Below are 19887 nucleotides of genomic sequence, written 5' to 3'. Positions count from 1 at the left end.
TTCGCTTTTTTCTGTGGTTGCAGGGTACGGAGGGTCTGGCAAAATAGGCAAGTTACAACAAAGAAAAAAATAGAGACAATGTTATATACGGTAGGTTTTGAAATAACAATAAGCAGCCTAATAATGTAGAAACGTACAATTGAATTTGAATAATAATAATGAAATGAAAATAATAACATTGAATGGCTTGCTTATATACTCCTGGAATTTTTGTTCTGTAATTTATTTTGTATGATTTTGCTCATTCCTTTCTCATGATATCTTGCTAAGGTCTCTCTAAGCGTAGTACTCAGATGCATGCTTTAGTACAACATTTATGAATCAGGAACCTGTCATATATTCTGAAGTAATTTTTTGTTTACGGAACTGCAGAAACGGTACGAGGATATTTCGGTTCTGGGTCAGAGACAGTCTGAAGAGTGAAAGCAACAACGATGAATAATTTGCCCCGTCTTTCTTTTCTTCTTCATAGATACGAAGATGCAGTTTGATGTTCAATAATTGTACTCTGTTTCTCGTTGCTGCTATGAGCCTGCAGTTTTCTTTAAAACGAAATTACATGCAAATTTGGAGATGTAGTTTTTATTTTTTGTTTTTGCTTTGCAGTCCTGATAAGTTTGGGTAATTTATATTTTTCAATGCCTTTAGTATTTGTGGCTTTTGAGGTATTTCTAGTTTAAGGAGTGCTGTTGTGGTTAAATGCCTTTTGTATTTATGGTGATGATTAGTTGACTATGACTATGAGCTCTCTAATCTAAACAAAATTCACACTTTATTTGAACTAAATGAAGTAATATGCGTAAGTAGCAGCTTTGCTCTTACATTGAATGCACATTAAGTGTTTGATGAATTGCAGCCTTGCAGCCTACCTGAAATTGAAGATTTTGCATATGGGAAGCAAAGCAGTTTTTCTCGTTCGAGTACGTTTCTATCTTAATTTATTATATATCATCTTAATCCATATAAGGAATTGTATGATTTGGCCACATTACTGCTTGATGTGTGTGATTTAGTTGTCTAGATTCGAGTTATTTATCGTGTGATTTTATTTGATATTACCCAAGTCGTTGGTGTTTTGGCGCAGGAATTGCGTAGATGGAGAATGAAGATGGCAGATGCCGGGAGATGATGAAAGTCGAGAATTTTGATGAAGTTGGCATGATTTTAAAGCGATTATTAGAGATTGGGCTTGGAGTTATTTGTTCTAAATTTAATTATGTCTAAAACTCATGTTTTTTTATTACTTTGGGTTTTTGTTTTGATTAAGGCCGAAAGCCTATGTTGGGCAATGGGGCGGCACTTTAGGGATTAATCCCTTAGCCTTTTATTCCCCACCTAGCCGCCAACTTTATATAGATATATAGGTTATTAGTTTAGTTTGCAGTAGGAGCCGCAAGTTTAATAGAGTTAGAAGTTAGGATTTGTTTTTATTCTTTTTAAGCACTACACGTTTTTTTAATACTTTTGGAGTTAGTTAGGTTTTTATTTTTTCTTGCATTCCAGACGCTACTTTCAAGATTGGGTGTGGAGAATTGAAGTTTGACTTTTGATATTGAAACTGGCAGATTCGAGTTTTCCTCATCAACCTTGGAATTGGTTTTGTGATTTTACTTCTTAGTTTAATTCTTTTATTTTCGTATTGCTTTGATTGCTTTAATTTATTTGATTGTTTTTTTAGTTTAATTATGAGTATCTAAATCTTTAACTCGGCGAGAATAATGAAGTATTGATTTAATAACCTGTGAGACCTAATTGTTCATATAATTGATTCCTATTGATTTCGATTTATTCCTAGTGTTTAAAGATAATTCTGTTGTTTTTTAGCAGGATTAAAAAAAAAAACACTCCAGGTTGAGGAAAGAAGTAAAGGAGAGAAAGCTGCCCGGACATAACCGTTTTTCATGGCTAATCTTAGTGCCTGTACTGCGGAAGAGGATCTGTTTGCCCAAACGGATCCTGACTCAGAGGCAGAGACAGAAATCGAAGAGGATCCTGAATCTATTTTCATGACTGTGATTGATCCTTTGGTTGATGATTTTGTTGAGAATTTCAGGGAAGAGGAGCTCGAGCAAGTTATTTTTAGTGTGCTGAATGATGAGGATGTCAAAACAGAGGAGAATGATGCTATTCGAGAGATTATCATGCAGCTATACTCCACGGATGAAATTCCAATTCGGCACCTATCGAGCATGATGCCCAAATCGACCAGCACAGAATCGATTATGCCATCTATTGTGAAGCCATTGAAGGTAGACTTGAAAGAGGTAGAGTTTGGGTGTCATTTTGAAGATTCTGGAGAATTTGGGGTCAAATTGGACACTATGCTAAGTGTGGTGGAGTCAACTGCAATTCTGGAAATTGATGGAGGTTTTGACCTACTCCAAATTCCACCCATCATTTATCTCTCAATTACACCTCCTCCAAAACCCACTCCAGCCATCTCCACTCGCATATCTCCACCTGAAACACCACCGCCACAGCGACCCACTCCAGAACCACCGTCGCAGCCACACACCTCCAGCCTTCATCTCCAACCTGCACTTGTCGCTGCTCTCCAATTCCATAATCCAACACCTCCATGTTCCCGCTATCATATCTTTTCATCTGCATTTGGAGATCACCACCGCCAGCCTCCATTACCGCCCTACATCTCCACTCGCATCTCTCCGCCTGAAACACCACCGCCGCCGCGACCCCCTCCAGAACCGCCGCCCTCCGCCCTCTGCCGACATCTCCACAAGGCAGCATGCACGGTGATGTCATTCCCTTGTGTTTGAATTTTTTTCTTTTTGTTTCTCTTTGTCTTGTTTATTGTCTTATGTTTTTGTTAGTTTTTGTGTGCTTCCTTTTTTTATGCTTTTTCTTGTTTGCTTGAGGGCAAGCAACGTCTAAGTGTGAGGAGGGGGATGTGTCTTTGTTTTTGTGTGTCTATGTTGAGTCGTCGTATTGTCTTGCATGTTAGTTAAGTGAGTGTTAGTTTGTTAGTTTTGTGGATGAATGCTGCCAAGTTGCACCTTGTGATGAAATAGATAACTTGATACTTTTGGAATTGAAAAATTATGATTTTATGGATGAAACTTTATTAGATGAAAATTGGGATGACGAAGAAAGGCAATAAGTGAGTAAAAACCACACATAAGTGAGATTTGAGCTTAATAGAGTAGAGCACTCTCTACTATATTCCTTTTTGAGTGATTTGATGTTCATGAGGTCGTGATATTAAGTGTGTCATATGTGACAAATGATAGAAGGCACTAGGAAAGCCCATTTGGCCTGCGTTTCATTGCCTACCCATACATTAACCCCTAGTGAGCCATTTTTGAAGCCTTGACCATTTTTGTTCTTACTAGTCACTAAATAATTAGCCAAGGCCTGTTTTGGACTCTCTCTTTGGCCCAGTGATGCATGTCTAATTTTGAATTTCATTCCATTAATTACTAGAGAAAGTTAAGCTGTGGTTACATATGCCGTTTGCCCAAACTGCTGTCTTGTGCTAGATGATAAGGGTCTGTGATCCGTTTGGCCAAACAGTGGCAGTGAATTCAGATGGGTTTGGGAGATGATTTGTGGGGATATTTTTGTAGATGATGATTGCATGTTGATTGGGGATATAGAAAAAAGAAGGGTGCTGCTGTTTTAAAAAAAATGAAAAAAAAAAGAAATAAAAAAAAAGAAAAAAAGAAAAAAAAAAGAAAAGGAAAACAAAATCGAAAAAAAAAGAGAAAAAAAAAATGTTGCACCAATTTGAGTTGAGCATGTAATATCATTGTTATTGTTGGAGTTTTCCCCCGAGTTTAGTTGCTTGCTTTCTTTCTCTATGAACTTGAAATTGTGGATGATGGTTTGGATTAGATGTGCACACTTTGATCATCATTGCTTGAGCCTAGGAACCCCTTTAGATCCTTCCAATCTTATGAATGGTCCCTAGCCCCATTACGCCAAATGAACAAAGTCCTTTTTGAGTCACTATTTGACCGCGATGTATCTTGATCGAGTGGATCTTTTCTTGTGTGTGTGTGAATTACCTCATATCTTATGGAGAAAATTGAGCGAATGAGTGAAACCGTGAGCTGTACTTGCTATTGCCTGATTTTGACTAATTTGATGATAAAGATGCGTTCTTGAGATTCTAAATTTTTCATTTTGAAGGTTGAGAGTTATTTATGAATTACTTAGTTCATCTTGGCAGTATAAGTTACAAGCTAGCAGTTGGCATTTACTTGGCTGTTGTGTTTTCGTGTCTCACTTCTTATCTTCCATCTTTCTTTTCCTTTTCGTGTGTCAGTGTGTTGAGTCGGGGGAAGGTCGTGTCTAGATAATTGTTTCTACTATTGAGTCTTTTCTTCACTTCATACTTGAGGGCAAGTATGATTCAAGTGTGAGGAGATTTGATGTGTGTGATTTAGTTGTCTAGATTCGAGTTATTTATCGTGTGATTTTATTTGATATTACCCAAGTCGTTGGTGTTTTGGCGCAGGAATTGCGTAGATGGAGAATGAAGATGGCAGATGCCGGGAGATGATGAAAGTCGAGAATTTTGATGAAGTTGGCATGATTTTAAAGCGATTATTAGAGATTGGGCTTGGAGTTATTTGTTCTAAATTTAATTATGTCTAAAACTCATGTTTTTTTATTACTTTGGGTTTTTGTTTTGATTAAGGCCGAAAGCCTATGTTGGGCAATGGGGCGGCACTTTAGGGATTAATCCCTTAGCCTTTTATTCCCCACCTAGCCGCCAACTTTATATAGATATATAGGTTATTAGTTTAGTTTGCAGTAGGAGCCGCAAGTTTAATAGAGTTAGAAGTTAGGATTTGTTTTTATTCTTTTTAAGCACTACACGTTTTTTTAATACTTTTGGAGTTAGTTAGGTTTTTATTTTTTCTTGCATTCCAGACGCTACTTTCAAGATTGGGTGTGGAGAATTGAAGTTTGACTTTTGATATTGAAACTGGCAGATTCGAGTTTTCCTCATCAACCTTGGAATTGGTTTTGTGATTTTACTTCTTAGTTTAATTCTTTTATTTTCGTATTGCTTTGATTGCTTTAATTTATTTGATTGTTTTTTTAGTTTAATTATGAGTATCTAAATCTTTAAGTCGGCGAGAATAATGAAGTATTGATTTAATAACCTGTGAGACCTAATTGTTCATATAATTGATTCCTATTGATTTCGATTTATTCCTAGTGTTTAAAGATAATTCTGATTTTATTTAAGTCTGGCCAACTTAGGTTTAATTGGATTACAGTCAATTAGCACCTCCAATCCGTAATTGTTGGAATAGGGCTGATTAGTGATAAAGCTACCATGTTCGTAGTAGGAATAAATTGGTGGATTAATTATTACTAGCGTATCTAGGATAATTGGTCTAAATTGGGTTCCTTCATCTTAATGCTATTAGAATATTAAATCTAAGACTGGCGTATCCAGCTAGGTTATATTTTAATAAGGGAAATAGGCAGGACTAGCGTATCTAGCCGTCTATCGACACAGTAAGTAGGAATTGGGGTATGTCAGTGCGTATCACGATATCCTATAACTGGTTGGTTGATAGGGATTAATTAATCTTTGCGTCGATGAACAGAGTATTAAATTGATATGGATTTATTTGAGCCGAGTTACCTTTTCTTTGATTTATTTTCTAGTGTTATTTTATTTGATTTAATTTTCTTTCTTAGTTAATTAATATTCCTCTCAATTTAAGGCGTGGTGGCTACACCAATTTTTAGATCTTTAGGAAATTGATTGCAATTACCCGTTCCCTGTGGTTCGACCCTGCTTGCTACTAACTATATTAATTCTTAGCTATTGCAGGAATTATTTGGTGGAATACGACGTTCACCACTGCTCCTATATGTGTGAATAGTGATCCTTTCTTTCTCTTAAAAATGATTAGCCTGCATTCTATAGTGTGTTATTGAGATACGACTCTAGATAAAAGCTCTCTTGTTTGCAGATGTAGTTAATGGGCTTATGATTTCATTTTTTCGGCCGAACTTGATGTAGTCCGATTTTCTTTTTTTCTTTTAAGATGAAGTACAGCCTCCTTCCGACTGGGAAAAGGTCATTGAAGGAATTCGCAAAATGAGGTCTTCTGAAGATGCGCCTGTGGACTCGATGGGGTGTGAGAAAGCCGGCGTTTCACTTCCTCCCAAGGTGGTTCTTACACGATGAGTATGTTGCGATGTCGTTTGTATTTATATGCGTGTGTTGAATTAGTCTCATCTTTGTTTCTAAATCCTCGTTGCTTATAATTTCAACAACCCCTGCCCTCCTTTCAGGAAAGGAGATTCGCAGTTCTCATTTCTTCTCTGTTGTCGAGCCAAACGAAAGATCAAGTTACTCATGGCAAGTCACATTCTTTGAAATACTTCACCCTGTCTAATATATATCCATGTACTCCCTCCGTCTCACGAAGCACGACCCAGTTTCCTTTTTGGTTTGTCCCACGAAGCTTGAGCTGTTTCTAAAAACGACAAAAAATTTACCCTTTATTCACTTTTTCATTTTTTCACCTACCACACTTAACACACAAAATACCAATTTCTTAATTATCGTGCCGAAAAAAATTGGGTCATGTTTCATGGGACGGAGGGAGTACATAACGGGCATGATTATTCAAGGCGAGAATCAATTTTCGATTAATGGTTCGTATTGAAATATATCGAAGGTTTTCAAGTCATATCTTTGTGTGAAACGTAAACTCTTATCGTAATTAGAAATACTCTAATTTGGCTGTGAATTTTATGGTTGATCGTGTCTTGCAAGAGCTATTCAGCGGCTCCTTCAAAACGATTTGCTTTCAGCAGAAGCCCTCGACAAAGCTGATGAAGGTGCCATCAAGGAATTAATCCACCCTGTACGCCCCTTTCCTTTTCTTAGGATTTTGTAATAGCAATTTATTCGAAGCATTCGTATATTAGCAAAGAAGTATTATACCTTGTATGCTCAATAACTATCTCCTCATTTGACACTGTCCATTAGCAGGTCGGTTTTTATTCAAGAAAAGCAAGCAACATGAGAAAAGTCGCAAAAATTTGTCTCGACAGGTACAATGGAGATATTCCTAGCACATTAGAGGAGTTGCTCGAGCTTCCCGGGATTGGCCCCAAAATGGCTCATCTGGTATGAGAAAAGATCTACTCTATATATGCAACCGCTTATCTTAATGTTTATTACAAAAATACATATTTATTTCCCTAGGTCATGAATGTGGGATGGAACAATGTACAAGGAATATGCGTAGACACTCACGTGCACCGTATCTGTAATCGCCTCGGATGGGTTTCACGTCCGGGCACTAAGCAGGTAATATTCATGTCCCCTTGTTCATCACTCATCACACACAATGAAAAATTAGTCTTTCATAAGATGGAGCAAAATAACCTATGGATTTTGTTGTTTTTTTGTTAGAGAACTTCAACGCCCGAGCAGACGAGAGAATCTTTGCAGCTATGGCTTCCTAAGGAGGAATGGGTTCCCATCAATCCTCTTTTGGTATGTTTTGCGTGATGCCATCGTTTTTCAATTGAGAGATGATGCTTGAAATAATGTAGCGATTGATCACTCGAATTTGCAGTGTTTACATGATTTTTAAAACGTTGCAATCATAACCTCATTTTTTTTTGCTTGCAATTAAAACATTCTAAACTTTTTAGGGAATACAACTACCTCGTTTCATTGGTTTAGTGACGATATTTTAGAGTATGCATTGGACAAACTTTGCTAGAAAATTTGGGAGGTTGTAATTGCAAAAAAACTTAAAAGATGGTGGTGTCGTTGCAACGTTTTTAAACGTCACACGAAATTTGATAATGGTAAACGTTGTGTTATTTCCGACAATTAATCCTTTACTTTATTTGTTTATTTTCTCAACATATTTTCTGCATTTCTTGAAAATAGGTAGGTTTTGGGCAGACCGTGTGCACTCCGCTTAGACCGCTTTGTGGCATATGCGCAGTGAGTGGGTTTTGCCCGTCGGCCTTCAAAGAGGCACCTAGCCCGTCGTCCACACCAAAGAAAAAATGAGCCAAGCATTCGTAGATTGTTTGCACAAAGTTTGTAGAATTTTGATGTATAACTCATTGTTTTGTTAAGGCTCTCTTGCAATTGTATGTTGTGAGGGTGAAGGTAATGTAGAGTTTACCTTGAAAAAACCCTAGTAAATATGGCCTTTAGATTTTAATTATCTTACTTGTAAGGCTACCATGAATTTCTCAAATGTGTTTGAATATGTATGATGATTGGGGCTGGCCTAGTTGGTAATTTTAAAATATTTTGGACATCACAATAGTATTGTTTATTTTTTTTAAACTAGCAATATGCACGTGCAAAATACGTGTATGTATATATATTTTTGGGTTAAATTTGAAAAATGTATATGAGATATTGATCCTACTGTTTATGCTTATTTAGTTTATTTTTGGTTTGTAGTCACTATTGATGTGTGTATTTTAGCTACCTAGTTTAGTGTGCGTTTTGCCGTGGTTTCATGTGATATTACATGTTTTGCTATGTTTTGGCGCAGGAATTTGAAGAAGTAGAGATGGAGTTGATAATTGGAAGAAATTGGAGAAAGCCGAGCTGTCGATGGAGATTTGACGTGAAGATAGAAGAAAGTAAAGATTGGACTTTTAATTTACTTGTTATATTTTTATGAAGCCCAAAACTCTTAGTGTTATTTTATTTTGGATTTTAATTAAGTTTAGGGGCCGAAGCCCATGAATTCTTGGTTTATGCGGCCTTGGAAGGGATTTATTTCCTTATTTTGGTGCTAGGGCCGCATATAGATATCATATATATAGTTTAGGTTGATTAGTTTTGTTTACATTCACTTTTGTACATGCAGCCGCAATTTTTGAATTCCTATTAGAGTTGACTTTTGCTTTTGATTCATGCAACTTTTCTTATTCATGCAAATTTTTGAACAACCTCATAAGTGATTATGGTTTTCTGTCATCATGGCGAAATCACGAATGCTGTGAATGGTATGGTGTTGAGTGCAGCAACACCACTCGCCATGTCATCTCCCTCCAACTTAATGCTTGTAATTATGATGGTGGATTGCAAGGTAAGGTTGGTTCTTCCTTGCTTGAGTTGCATCATTTAAACTATCTTGATCTCAGTTGCAATGATTTTGGAGGCAATCCTGTCCCAGAATTCATCGGTTCCATGAAACAATTACATCACTTGTATCTCGGGAATTCTTACTTTTCTGGGATCATTCCTCCTCAGATAGGGAACCTTACTAACCTGCGCTCACTTGGTCTCTCTCGCAACTCTTTGAGGAGTGAGAATCTCGATTGGCTTTCAAATCTCTCTTTGTTGTCTTTTCTTGATTTGAGTCAAATCGACTTAAGTCACACCAATTGGCTGCAGCATATCCCAAGTCTTCATCATTCCCTATATGAATTGCACTTGAAATCTTGTGGCCTCAAGGATAATAAACCTTCTTCTAATTCTTCTTCCACATCTCTTCTTTCCATCCTTGATCTGTCACATAATAACCTCACTCTTTCCTCGTTCGATTGGTTATCTAAGTTAAACACAAGTCTAGTGAAAATAGACCTGTCACACAATGCTTTTGTAGGCCCGATTCCTAATGCGCTAATAGAGAGTTTGGTTCTTATTGAGCATCTTGATCTTTCTAGTAACATGCTTCAAGGTCAAATCCCAAAATCTTTGTCCAAGCTCAGTCGTCTGCGCGTCCTAGTCCTTTATGAAAATGACTTTAGAGGAGACTTTGATGAGTTGTTTGGAAATATATCCGCCAATGGAATATTGGAATCACTCCAAATTCTAGACTTGGCTAAGAATCAACTGAATGGTTCAGTGTCAGACTTGAGAGCACTTTCGGCATTGACAGAAGTGTACCTTGGGGATAACAACTTTACAGGCTCCGTGCCTCAAAGTATTGGCCAACTCTCCGAGCTTCAAGTTCTAGATCTCTCTAATAATTCTTTGAAAGGTTCAGTCTCTGAATCCCACTTCATGAAGCTTGACAAGTTGAAGGTACTGGATTTATATATCCTTCAATTCATTGATCTTGCATGTTGCCCCTGATTGGAGTCCGACTTTTCAGTTGGATGGTATACATTTAGCAGGATGCAATGTGGGCCCATCTTTCCCAAAATGGATCCAAACTCAGAGGATTTTGTTAACCCTTGATCTCTCTAGAGCCGGCATAAGAGATGAAGCCCCAACGTGGTTGTGGACTATATCCCCTTCATTAAAGGCCTTATATCTTTCTGACAATCAAATTACTGGTTCTGTTCCTAATCTCTCATCCACTTCCATCACATACTTAGATCTTAGTAACAATAATTTCTCAGGTCCTATTCCATTATTTTATGCCAATTCCCATACTATTCAATTGAATGGAAATATGTTTTCTGGTTCAATTTCATCTATTTGCAAAATTCCCCAATATCAAATTTGGATCATGGATCTCTCCAATAATAAGTTGGCAGGAGAGATTCCCAACTGTTGGGATAAAATGCCATACTTATTCTCTCTCAATTTGGCCGACAACAGTTTTTCGGGTGAAATTCCTCGCTCTTTGGGCTCTAATTTGCTTGATTTCAGTGCACTGCAGTTGCGTGGTAATAATTTATCTGGAGAGTTGCCTTCCACTTTGAGACTTTGTCAACGATTGAACATGATTGATGTTGAAGGGAATGCGTTAACAGGAGAGATCCCCACTTGGATTGGCGAGTTGTATCACATGCGATTTCTAAACATTCACGGGAATAAATTGCATGGCAGTATTCCTCCTCACATTTGCAATCTCACTGATATTCGAATTCTGGACTTGTCGATGAACTACTTATCTGGAAAAATACCTGATTGCTTCAACAATTTTACTACGTTGGCTCAAAAGAATACCATACTAGATAATTGGCTTGGTTATTACCTCTGGGTCCATTACAATGGTAATCTTCCAAATGAGAAAATTCGACCTGTCTATGAATATTCGGCAATTCAATGGAAAGGCCAAGAATCGGAATATAGGAAAAATCTTAGGCTTCTCAAACTCATTGATTTTTCAAGCAATAGTTTGACCGGAAACATTCCCAAATCATTTTCCAGTATGCTTGGATTAATTTCCTTGAACCTATCAAGAAATAGTTTGACAGGAAATATAATTGGAGATATTGGTGAGATGGAGATGTTAGAATGTCTTGACCTATCACACAACCAATTTTCCGGTGAATTGCCCACAAGCTTGGCACAGTTACAGTACTTGGCTGTTCTCGACTTGTCGAACAACGACTTATTTGGTAAAATTCCAACGAGTACTCAACTTCAGAGCTTCAACGCATCTGCTTATGATGAGAATGACGGACTCTGTGGGCCCCCTCTGCCGGCATTGTGCCCCGAAGATAGCTTGAGGCCATCCACCACTAATCCGAATGAGAAAGATGACGACAGTCTCTCTTTTATGCAAGAAGTCTGCATATCATTGGGCTTTGGTTTTATATTTGGATTTTGGGGAGTTGTTGGAACTTTCATACTGAAGAAATCATGGAGAATTGCATACTTCAATTTCTGGGATGCTGTTGGAGATTGGTTCTACGTTAGGATTGCTGTGTTTGTGTCCAAATGGAGACGAAGCTGAAATACTGGTAATAAACTACATTTTACATATCAATATTTTTTTTACCATTCTCACTTTTCTTAAGATATATATTATCCTATCTTTATTTCTTTGTGAATAGAGGCGGACAAGCTCGTGGATACATGAAGAAATGTGGAAGAAGTGTTGCTAGTAATTAATAAATATAGTCCTATTATGTGTTTCTTAATACTTTAATTATGTCGCTGTTCATCAAATTAAGTGTTTTACCTACTTTTTATTTTTTATTTTTATTGTTGTTTGTCATGTATTTTAAGTGATGAAGTTATATTGAATATGTTGTATGTGTGACAGTGGGTTCAAGCTGCAGGGACTGACTTGCGTAGTATATATATTATCGCTCGTAGTATACATCATTCTTCGATCTGTATTTTGGAATTTCTTTGTTGATCAATAAATCTCCTCCGATTGACTCTCCCGTGGATGTAGGCGAAAGCCGAACCACGTAAATTCTGTGTTCTTGTTTGATTTACTTTCGTTTATCATTATCGCGTTGCATACAAAGAAGACTATATAACCAATTTAACATTTTATTTTATTCTTCTTCGATTAGGAAGAAAAAAAAAAACTCTTTGCTCTTTCTCGTTAACATATTAAAAAATTCGTCATTTAATTGTTGTGGAACATTGTTTTACTATTTTGTCAATTTTCTTTAATTGTTGGGACTTGGGCGCAATTCTTAGTTTCTTACGGCATTTTATCATGAAATGTCGTTATCTGGAATAATATTATTTAGATTTTAGAACTTTAGTCACACTGTAATCTCTCCAAGAAAAAAAAAAAAAAAACTTATGATGAATGATCTTCAAAAAAATTATATATTATTGTGATATAACTTGGTCGCCTACTTTCTTGTTTCCTTTTCAAGTTGACTTGCAAGTCGTCGAAGCACGGCCCAACAAAATAGCTAAGCAAAAAAATATTATGTCTCCGTCAACTTGAAATATATATAAACATTTAAACTCGCTCAATGACTTGAGAGTCAACTTGAAAGACAAAAGAAAAAAAGCGAAGCACGTATCATGGTGCTACTATTATTAGGCTATCAAATCAATAGTGGAATATGATGGGACTTAAAAAGTTGGACAACATTTATTAGATCAATTATTTAAGTTCTAGGTTTAAATGTTTTCAAGGGTTTATTTCGACATTTAATTGGTGAGAAATATCTATATATATATGTGCAATCCTCAATAATTATAACTTTCAATTTATTATCTATTAAGATAATCCTTTAAGAATTTTTTTAATAGAACTTTATAATTACATATTATTGTCGTTAAATTAAGTATTTCTACTAAGATAATTATCAAAGTTTAATAAAATCAAATTATTAAGGAGTTATGGTCAAAAATACGTGAATCAACCCTTTTAGAGTTGTCGGTCTATTCGAATCAGTCCACAGATTTTGGGCGAGATTCACATAATAGTTTAGTCAACATCGATCTTGTTGATTTTTTATACTATGAAACAAAATATCTTTGTGAAGTGGAAATCCAGAAAAGGAAACGTAGGGATCCTCCGTCCCACAATTTAGTGTGCACCACCGTGTACCACTCTTAATTTATTATATTTTTTAATTATATTTTCTTCAATTTTAATTTATTATGCTTTAATATAATAAAAAGATCACTCATCCAATTAGGGTTTATAATTATTTTTTTTTATTTATTTGAATTAATAATTGATTATTTGGGTTAATTAATTCAAAATAAGGGTATATATAATTTTTTAAAATTTCAATTTTTAGTTATAAATATTAATTAGAGTTCATAATATAATAATAATTTTTATTTTTACAACAAATAGTTATAAAATAGACAAATTAAGAGTGGTACGCGGTGGTACACCCTAAATTGTGGGACAGAGGATCCTATCTGCTATAAAAGATGGGTATTTTACGTTTTATCTTTCAAAATAGGTATGTATCATTTTACCCCTTGAATTGACATGCAAAACTAAAAATACTTAAAAGTTGGTGTATTAGCGTAAGCAAAATTACATAAATAAGACGGTTACATCATCATAATATCATAATATATATAACAAGTAAAACCGGCACACCACGAGCATGTATGCACGTCCAAGCATGCATTTTATTCATTACATCTTAGGCTTAATTATATATACCAACCGCCGGGAAAACCTCAATGTCCGCCGCCGGGAAAACCTCCGTTTCCGCCGCCGTTTCCATGGCCGGGAAAACCTCCATTTCCGCGGCTGCACGAACTATTGAACCGGCAACTCACTGAAGGACCGAGTCCTCCGCCTCCACCTCCATGTCCGGGGACCGGCTGGGGGAGAGAACCTGATCCGTATCCGCGCGGGCCGTTTCCGCCGCCCGGAAAACCTCCACCATTTCCGCCGCCGGGATAACCTCCATTTCCGCGTCTGCACGAACTATTGAACCCGCACTTCACTGAAGGACCGAGTCCTCTGGCTGAAGCTACTTCTGAAGAAACTAGAAGAGCTAAAAGGCCGAGAAGAACAATCGGTTTGGAATTCATTTTTCTTCGAGTTGTGAAATAGTTGTATTTTTTGTTTAGGATGAGAATGTTGGTGGGATAGATCCTGTATTTATAGACCAATCTTGAGCAGTAAATGTGTTTATTACATGGAGTGATAAATAGGCCAAAACATACCTCTTTCCTCACATTGCAAATGTCGCTTTTAAGATGATTATATAAAAACAATCCGACTTGCTTCGTTTACTTGCAAGTCAACTTAAAAGACAAAATAAGAAAGTGAAGCGCGACCAATTATTTAAAAGGGATATTTGCCGTAAAATACACGAATTTTCAACAAATTCTGAATTTTTTCAACGACCTTTAAAATTTGAAAAAAATTACACAATTTTTTCGATTTTTTTTAATTTTTCCCACAGGTGTGAAATACCCCAAATCGAAACTGATTTTAGGTCTTTTAACTTAGATTTTTTTTATACCTAAGCGTGAGGGATAATAAAAGTGGCATAATAAAGCTGATGTGTGAATTGAAAATCTCTCACGCTTAAGTATCAAAAGCCCTAAAATCAACTTTTATTTGGGGGTATTTATACCCGCGGGAAAAATCATAAAAAAAGTAATCAAAAAGTAGTGTATTTATTTTTTCAAATTTTGAAGATTATGGGAAAAACTAGAATTTATTCAAAATATATGTATTTTACGACAAATATCCCTATTTAAAATTAGTTAATCCAAAAGTCTATACTAGTACTGCATCTTGATCCCAATGATCATAAGTGGGGTGTCATATATAATTTAGGGTTAAATAGCAAAAACAACCTCAAGGTTGACTCGTATTTTGCAATAACATCCCCAACGAATCGTAAGTGGCATGGAACACCTTTGATGTGTGTATTTTAGCTACCTAGTTTAGTGTGCGTTTTGCCGTGGTTTCATGTGATATTACATGTTTTGCTATGTTTTGGCGCAGGAATGAGAAGAATTGGAGATGGAGCTGCTAATTGGAAGAAAGTGGAGAAAGACGAGGTTGCGATGGGATTTGTCGTGAAGATGGAAGAAAGTAGAGATTGGGCTTTTAATTTAATTGTTATATTTTTATAAAGCTCAAAACTCTTAGTTTTATTTTATTTTGGGTATTAATTGAGTTTAGGGCCGAAGCCCATTTATTTAGGTTAGGCGGTAGCTTAAGGGAATTAAAATTCCCTACTTTTGTTTCGATATAGCAGCCGCATGTTAGTATTTGATTAGAAGTAGGATTCTAGTTTTTATTTTTTTGATTACAAGACCTAGCCGCACTTTTAGACGAGGAGGATTAGTTTTTGACTTTGATTAATTTTACTTTGATACTTGGCTTTTCAAAACTGGAGTACAGGCGATTTCTCTTAGTTATTCATGCAAGTTTTATTTTCATGCAATTGTTCCACACGTCCTTTTAGTTTTGATTCCATAGTTGCTTAGATTAATTCTTGTTCTCTGTTTCAATTATTGCGGCTGGATTGGGAGCAAAGGCAGACGGGTTCAATTTGTGGTTCAAGTGGTTATTTAAATTCCTTGCAATTTATTTTCGTTAGTTTGCTTTGTTGTTTATTATGCTTTATTTTATTCATTTGATTGTTTTTATTTTAAGCATGAGTAGCTAATTCTTTTAATTCGGCGAGAATAATGAAACTCTAATTTAATGATCTGTGAGACCTAATTGGTTTAAAATTGATTCCTATTGATTCTGATTAATTCCTAGGTTCCAAGATAATTCTGATTTTATTTAAGCCTGATCAACTTAGGTTTAATTGGATTACAGTCAATTAGTTCCTGCCAATCCGTAATTGTTGGAATTGGACTAATTAGTGATACAACTACAATTGGTATATTAATTATTACTAGCGTCTCTAGGATAATTGATATAAACTGGGTTCCTTCATCTTAATGCTATTAGAATATTAAATCTAGGTCTGGCGTCTCCAGCTAGGTTATATTTTAATAAGGGAAATAAGCAGGTCTGGCGTCTCCAGCTGTTTATCGACACAGTAAGTAGGAATTGGGGTACGTCCGTTGCGTTTCACGGTATCCTATAACTGGTTGGTTGATACGGATTAATTAATTATTGCGTCGAGGATCAGAATTGAATTAGAGTGGATTTATTTGAGCCGAATTACCCTTTTTATTGATTTACTTCAAGCGTTTTTTATTTGATTTAATTCTGCGTTTTTAGTTAAATAACTCATCTTAATTTTAAGGCGTGGTGGCATCACCAAAATTTAATAGATTTAGGGAATTGAATGATTTTATCTGCTCTCTGTGGGATCGACCCTGCTTATCATTATACTAATTTATTTTGATAATTCTGCAGGAATTATTTGGTGGAAAACGACGTCCACCAAATTGGCGCCGTTGCCGGGGAGCGGTGTTAATTAATTCTTTTCCCTTTGTCTATTTTTTTTTTTTTTATTTTCCTTGTTTATGAGCAGATCGTCCAAGCCGAACCTTCTCTACGATAGTGAAATTGAGAAGACAGCGAAGAAGCTAAGGAAGGAGGCGAAGGCGAGGAAGCTACTGGATCTGCTGGATTCGCAGGCTGACCTTCCCGTTCGACCAGAACAGTTCGTCGAGGAGAAGCCCGTTGCTGTCGCTGCTGCAGAGGATCCGTTTGCCCAAACAGACCCCGATTCAGAGGCAGACACAGACTTTGAAGAAGAAACCGACTCGATTTCGGTTGCAAGTACTGAGAGTGACATGGCTGACGATCCGAGACTGTGCGATCTCTCCAGCCACGAGGCCGATGACCCACCCACTCCCATTCAGATGCCGGCAGCTGCTACCGGTATTGAGATCAAGCTTGGACTGCTTAATGTTCTCCCGAAATACTATGGCAAGAAGGGAGAAGATCCGTACAATTTTTTGAGCGAATTCATCAAGATTTGCAAAGTCCAGAAACGCCCCACGGGGATTACGGAGGAGCACTTTAGATTGGCGGCATTCCCCTTCACCATGACAGCAGAGGCGAACTCTTGGTTCGCGAGTCTTCCTCCCAATTCTATCACTACGTGGGCAGAGATGAAAAAGCTATTCTTGGAACATTTTTTTCCGCCCACCAAGACGAATGCGCTGAAGAAAGAAATTAGTGGAGTGAAGCAGGAGTACGACGAGTCATTGAGCATATACTGGACTCGATTCAGGAGATTGGTGGACAGTTGCCCCAACCATAAGTTTTCGGATGGGGATTTGCTGCAGTACTTCTATCAGGGGATGACCGTGGATACTAAAAACCTTGTGAATTCATCAAGTGGAGGAGGGTTTTCCCAAAACACGGTGAGTGAAGCCAAAAAATTAATTCAACACTTGGTGGAAGCTACGAGGGAATATGATGAGCCACGCATTCAAATGCTCAAGAAAGCTGCGCAAGCAAGCTCCTCAAATTTGGATGACAAGTTAGAAGAGAGATTGGGAAGGATGGAGAGAATGCTAAGCACTGTGGTGGAGAAAGTGGCGAGCGCTGGACAACCGACGGAAAAACCATGTGGAGCGTGTGGAAACTTTGGCCATACGAGCTTGCAGTGCACAGGGGGTGAGGAAGAGTATCAAGCCCATGCCAATTCTTCCCATAATTTTTACAGCTGTGACGCGCCACTGCCCCATTTGCCCAAACGGGACCAGTACGCGAACAATCACAATGCTCCATGGAGAAACCATCCCAATTTCCGATGGAGAGATCCCGAGCCGAAGCAACCACCAACGATGCAGCAGCCACAGCAGCAAAACTACCGTCCTCCACATCAAAGGACGGGGTATCAAGCTCCACAAGCTCAGCAACATCCTCCCGAGAAGCAAGGCAAGTCACTTGAGGAGATGATGGCGGATTTGATTGGCAACCAGCAATTTCTGCAAAATAATGTGCAACAACTTCAACAATCTCAAGCCGAGCAGAAGGTGCAAATTGAGGGACTATCTCGTCAGATGTCTCAGCTCGCCACATCCATGAATCAGCTTAAGGGAAATAATGGAGCTTTGCCATCTCAAGTTCATGTGAATCCCAAGGAGAATGTCAACAAGATCACCTTGAGGAGCGGTACAGAGTTGGACGGACCGACAACCCAGAACTCTCAAGATGGACTGCAGGAAGATTCTGGAGTCGAATTTCGTGTGGAGGAATTCGAGCGTTCTGTTGGCGCAAAGGATTCGATCATTCAGCAGGCAGAACAGCCCCGTTTGGCCAAACAGAGCAAGGGGCCGACAGCTGAGCAGAAAGGGAAAGGAGCAGCACTTGAATCCAACGAAGAGGAGCAGACCGAGGTCTCTAAACCGTTGAGCTTACATGATCCCAAGGCTGCAATATCAGTCCCCTTTCCAGGAAGGTTGGCGAGGAAGAAGCCGGAAGAGGAGCTCATCGATTTTGTGAAGATCTTCGGCAAACTTGAAGTGAATCTTCCATTCTTGCAAGCACTGAAAATTCCTCCTTTTGGGAAATTTGTGAAGGACTTCATAGCTGGAAAGTCCAAGGCAACTGGAAAGATTGTGATGGGCGAGAACGTTTCAGCTGCACTCAAGAAGGAGTTGCCCGCCAAATGCAAAGATCCTGGTATGTTTTCTCTTCCCATTTACATTGGTGATACTAGGATCGAGCATGCTATGTGTGACTTAGGAGCGTCTATCAATGTTATGCCTCTCACTGTTTATAATAGATTGTCGGGTGTAGAATTGGTAGATACTAGAGTGGTCATCCAGTTAGCCGATAGGTCTTGTGTTTATCCCGAGGGTTTGCTTGAGAATGTTCTTGTGAGTGTGAATAATTTTGTATATCCTGCCGATTTCTATGTGGTGAGGATGAGTGGAGTGCAATCTAAGGGTTCAACGGGGGTCCTTTTAGGTCGTCCGTTCCTAAGAACTGCAAAGTCAATCATAGATGTTAGTAATGGCACGATTTGTCTGGATTATCATGGGGAGAAATACACTTTTAGTATGGATGATGCCATGAAAACTCCTAATGATGCTGAAAATGCTTATTCTATTGATGTGATTGACCCTCTCGTCCAAGAATTTCTTGAGACCGAATTCATGCAGGATAAGTTGGAGCTCACTATGATCAAGAGTTGGACAGATTTTGATGCTCAAGGGATGAACGATGCAGAGGTCAAGGAGGCCATCATGTCTCTTTATGCACAACCGGAGATGGTCAGTTCGGGAAGCCAGTTCTGTTTGCCCAAACAGACGCCGTCAGACAGACCGCTGAGATCCGATGAGAAGCCACCGGAGTTAGAGCTCAAGCCTCTTCCTCTGAATCTGAAGTATGTCTACTTGGGGGATGCTGATACTCTTCCAGTCATCATTAGTAGCGACCTGACCGCGAGCCAAGAGCAGCAGTTGATCACCGTGCTTAAGAAGCACAAGAAGGCTATTGGGTGGACATTGGCGGACATCACTGGTATCAGTCCTGACGTGTGTCAACATTACATCTTGATGGAGCCGGATGCTAAGCCTGTTAGAGATCCGCAGAGGAAGTTGAATCCGAATATGAGGGAGATCGTGCTTAAGGAGATTCTAAAGCTTCTCGCTTTGGGAATCATTTATCCTATCTCGGATAGCAAGTGGGTGAGCCCGATTCACATGGTTCCAAAGAAGTCGGGATTGCAAGTGGTTGAGAACGAGAAGAATGAGTTGGTGCCGATGCGTCTTGTTACTGGATGGAGGATGTGCATCGATTACCGGAAGTTGAATGCAGCCACTCGCAAGGACCACTTTCCTCTACCATTCATTGATCAGATGTTGGAGCGCCTGGCTGGACAATCATTCTT

The 19887-nt window shown here is 38.1% G+C and overlaps 4 protein-coding genes across 4 annotated transcripts; 3 read left to right on the top strand and 1 right to left on the bottom strand.

Annotated features, from left to right (window-relative positions):
* The first annotated feature begins 434 nt into the window (after window positions 1-434).
* LOC131010028 (endonuclease III homolog 1, chloroplastic-like) lies at window positions 435-8314 on the top strand. The gene is made up of 9 exons (XM_057937422.1): window positions 435-450; window positions 840-920; window positions 6033-6157; window positions 6283-6353; window positions 6770-6860; window positions 6989-7126; window positions 7205-7309; window positions 7415-7498; window positions 7904-8314. The coding sequence occupies exons 1-9, from the start codon at window positions 435-437 to the stop codon at window positions 8027-8029; spliced, it is 837 nt and encodes a 278-aa protein (XP_057793405.1). The 3' UTR covers window positions 8030-8314.
* Window positions 8315-8945: 631 nt separating this feature from the next.
* On the top strand, window positions 8946-10063 carry LOC131010027 (receptor-like protein EIX1). Its single transcript, XM_057937421.1, has 2 exons — window positions 8946-9076; window positions 9127-10063. Exons 1-2 carry the CDS (start codon window positions 8946-8948, stop codon window positions 10061-10063), a joined length of 1068 nt encoding a protein of 355 aa, XP_057793404.1.
* A 13-nt stretch (window positions 10064-10076) lies between these two features.
* LOC131009480 (receptor-like protein EIX2) lies at window positions 10077-12052 on the top strand. Its single transcript, XM_057936825.1, has 2 exons — window positions 10077-11625; window positions 11719-12052. Exon 1 carries the CDS (start codon window positions 10386-10388, stop codon window positions 11616-11618), a length of 1233 nt encoding a protein of 410 aa, XP_057792808.1. The 5' UTR covers window positions 10077-10385; the 3' UTR covers window positions 11619-11625; window positions 11719-12052.
* A 1731-nt stretch (window positions 12053-13783) lies between these two features.
* Window positions 13784-14143, bottom strand: LOC131010026 (glycine-rich cell wall structural protein-like). Its single transcript, XM_057937420.1, has one exon. It carries the CDS (start codon window positions 14141-14143, stop codon window positions 13784-13786), a length of 360 nt encoding a protein of 119 aa, XP_057793403.1.
* Window positions 14144-19887: the final 5744 nt, after the last annotated feature.

This window comes from Salvia miltiorrhiza, chromosome 2, assembly GCF_028751815.1.
Source record: "Salvia miltiorrhiza cultivar Shanhuang (shh) chromosome 2, IMPLAD_Smil_shh, whole genome shotgun sequence".
NCBI lineage: Eukaryota > Viridiplantae > Streptophyta > Magnoliopsida > Lamiales > Lamiaceae > Salvia > Salvia miltiorrhiza.
This window is presented reverse-complemented; position numbering and strand designations above follow the sequence as displayed.

What these genes read in the sequence shown, in the direction of transcription:
- LOC131009480 (XM_057936825.1), top strand. Translation starts at nt 10,386, where the DNA reads ATGTTTTCTGGTTCAATTTCATCTATTTGCAAAATTCCCCAATATCAA.
- LOC131010027 (XM_057937421.1), top strand. Translation starts at nt 8,946, where the DNA reads ATGGTTTTCTGTCATCATGGCGAAATCACGAATGCTGTGAATGGTATG. An exon ending in ATGGTGGATTGCAAGGTAAG is followed by an intron (nt 9,077 to 9,126) that starts GTTGGTTCTTCC and finishes TCTTGATCTCAG; the next exon opens with TTGCAATGATTTTGGAGGCA.
- LOC131010028 (XM_057937422.1), top strand. An exon ending in GATCAAGTTACTCATGGCAA is followed by an intron (nt 6,354 to 6,769) that starts GTCACATTCTTT and finishes GTGTCTTGCAAG; the next exon opens with AGCTATTCAGCGGCTCCTTC. An exon ending in CACGTCCGGGCACTAAGCAG is followed by an intron (nt 7,310 to 7,414) that starts GTAATATTCATG and finishes TTTTTTTGTTAG; the next exon opens with AGAACTTCAACGCCCGAGCA.
- LOC131010026 (XM_057937420.1), bottom strand. Translation starts at nt 14,143, where the DNA reads ATGAATTCCAAACCGATTGTTCTTCTCGGCCTTTTAGCTCTTCTAGTT.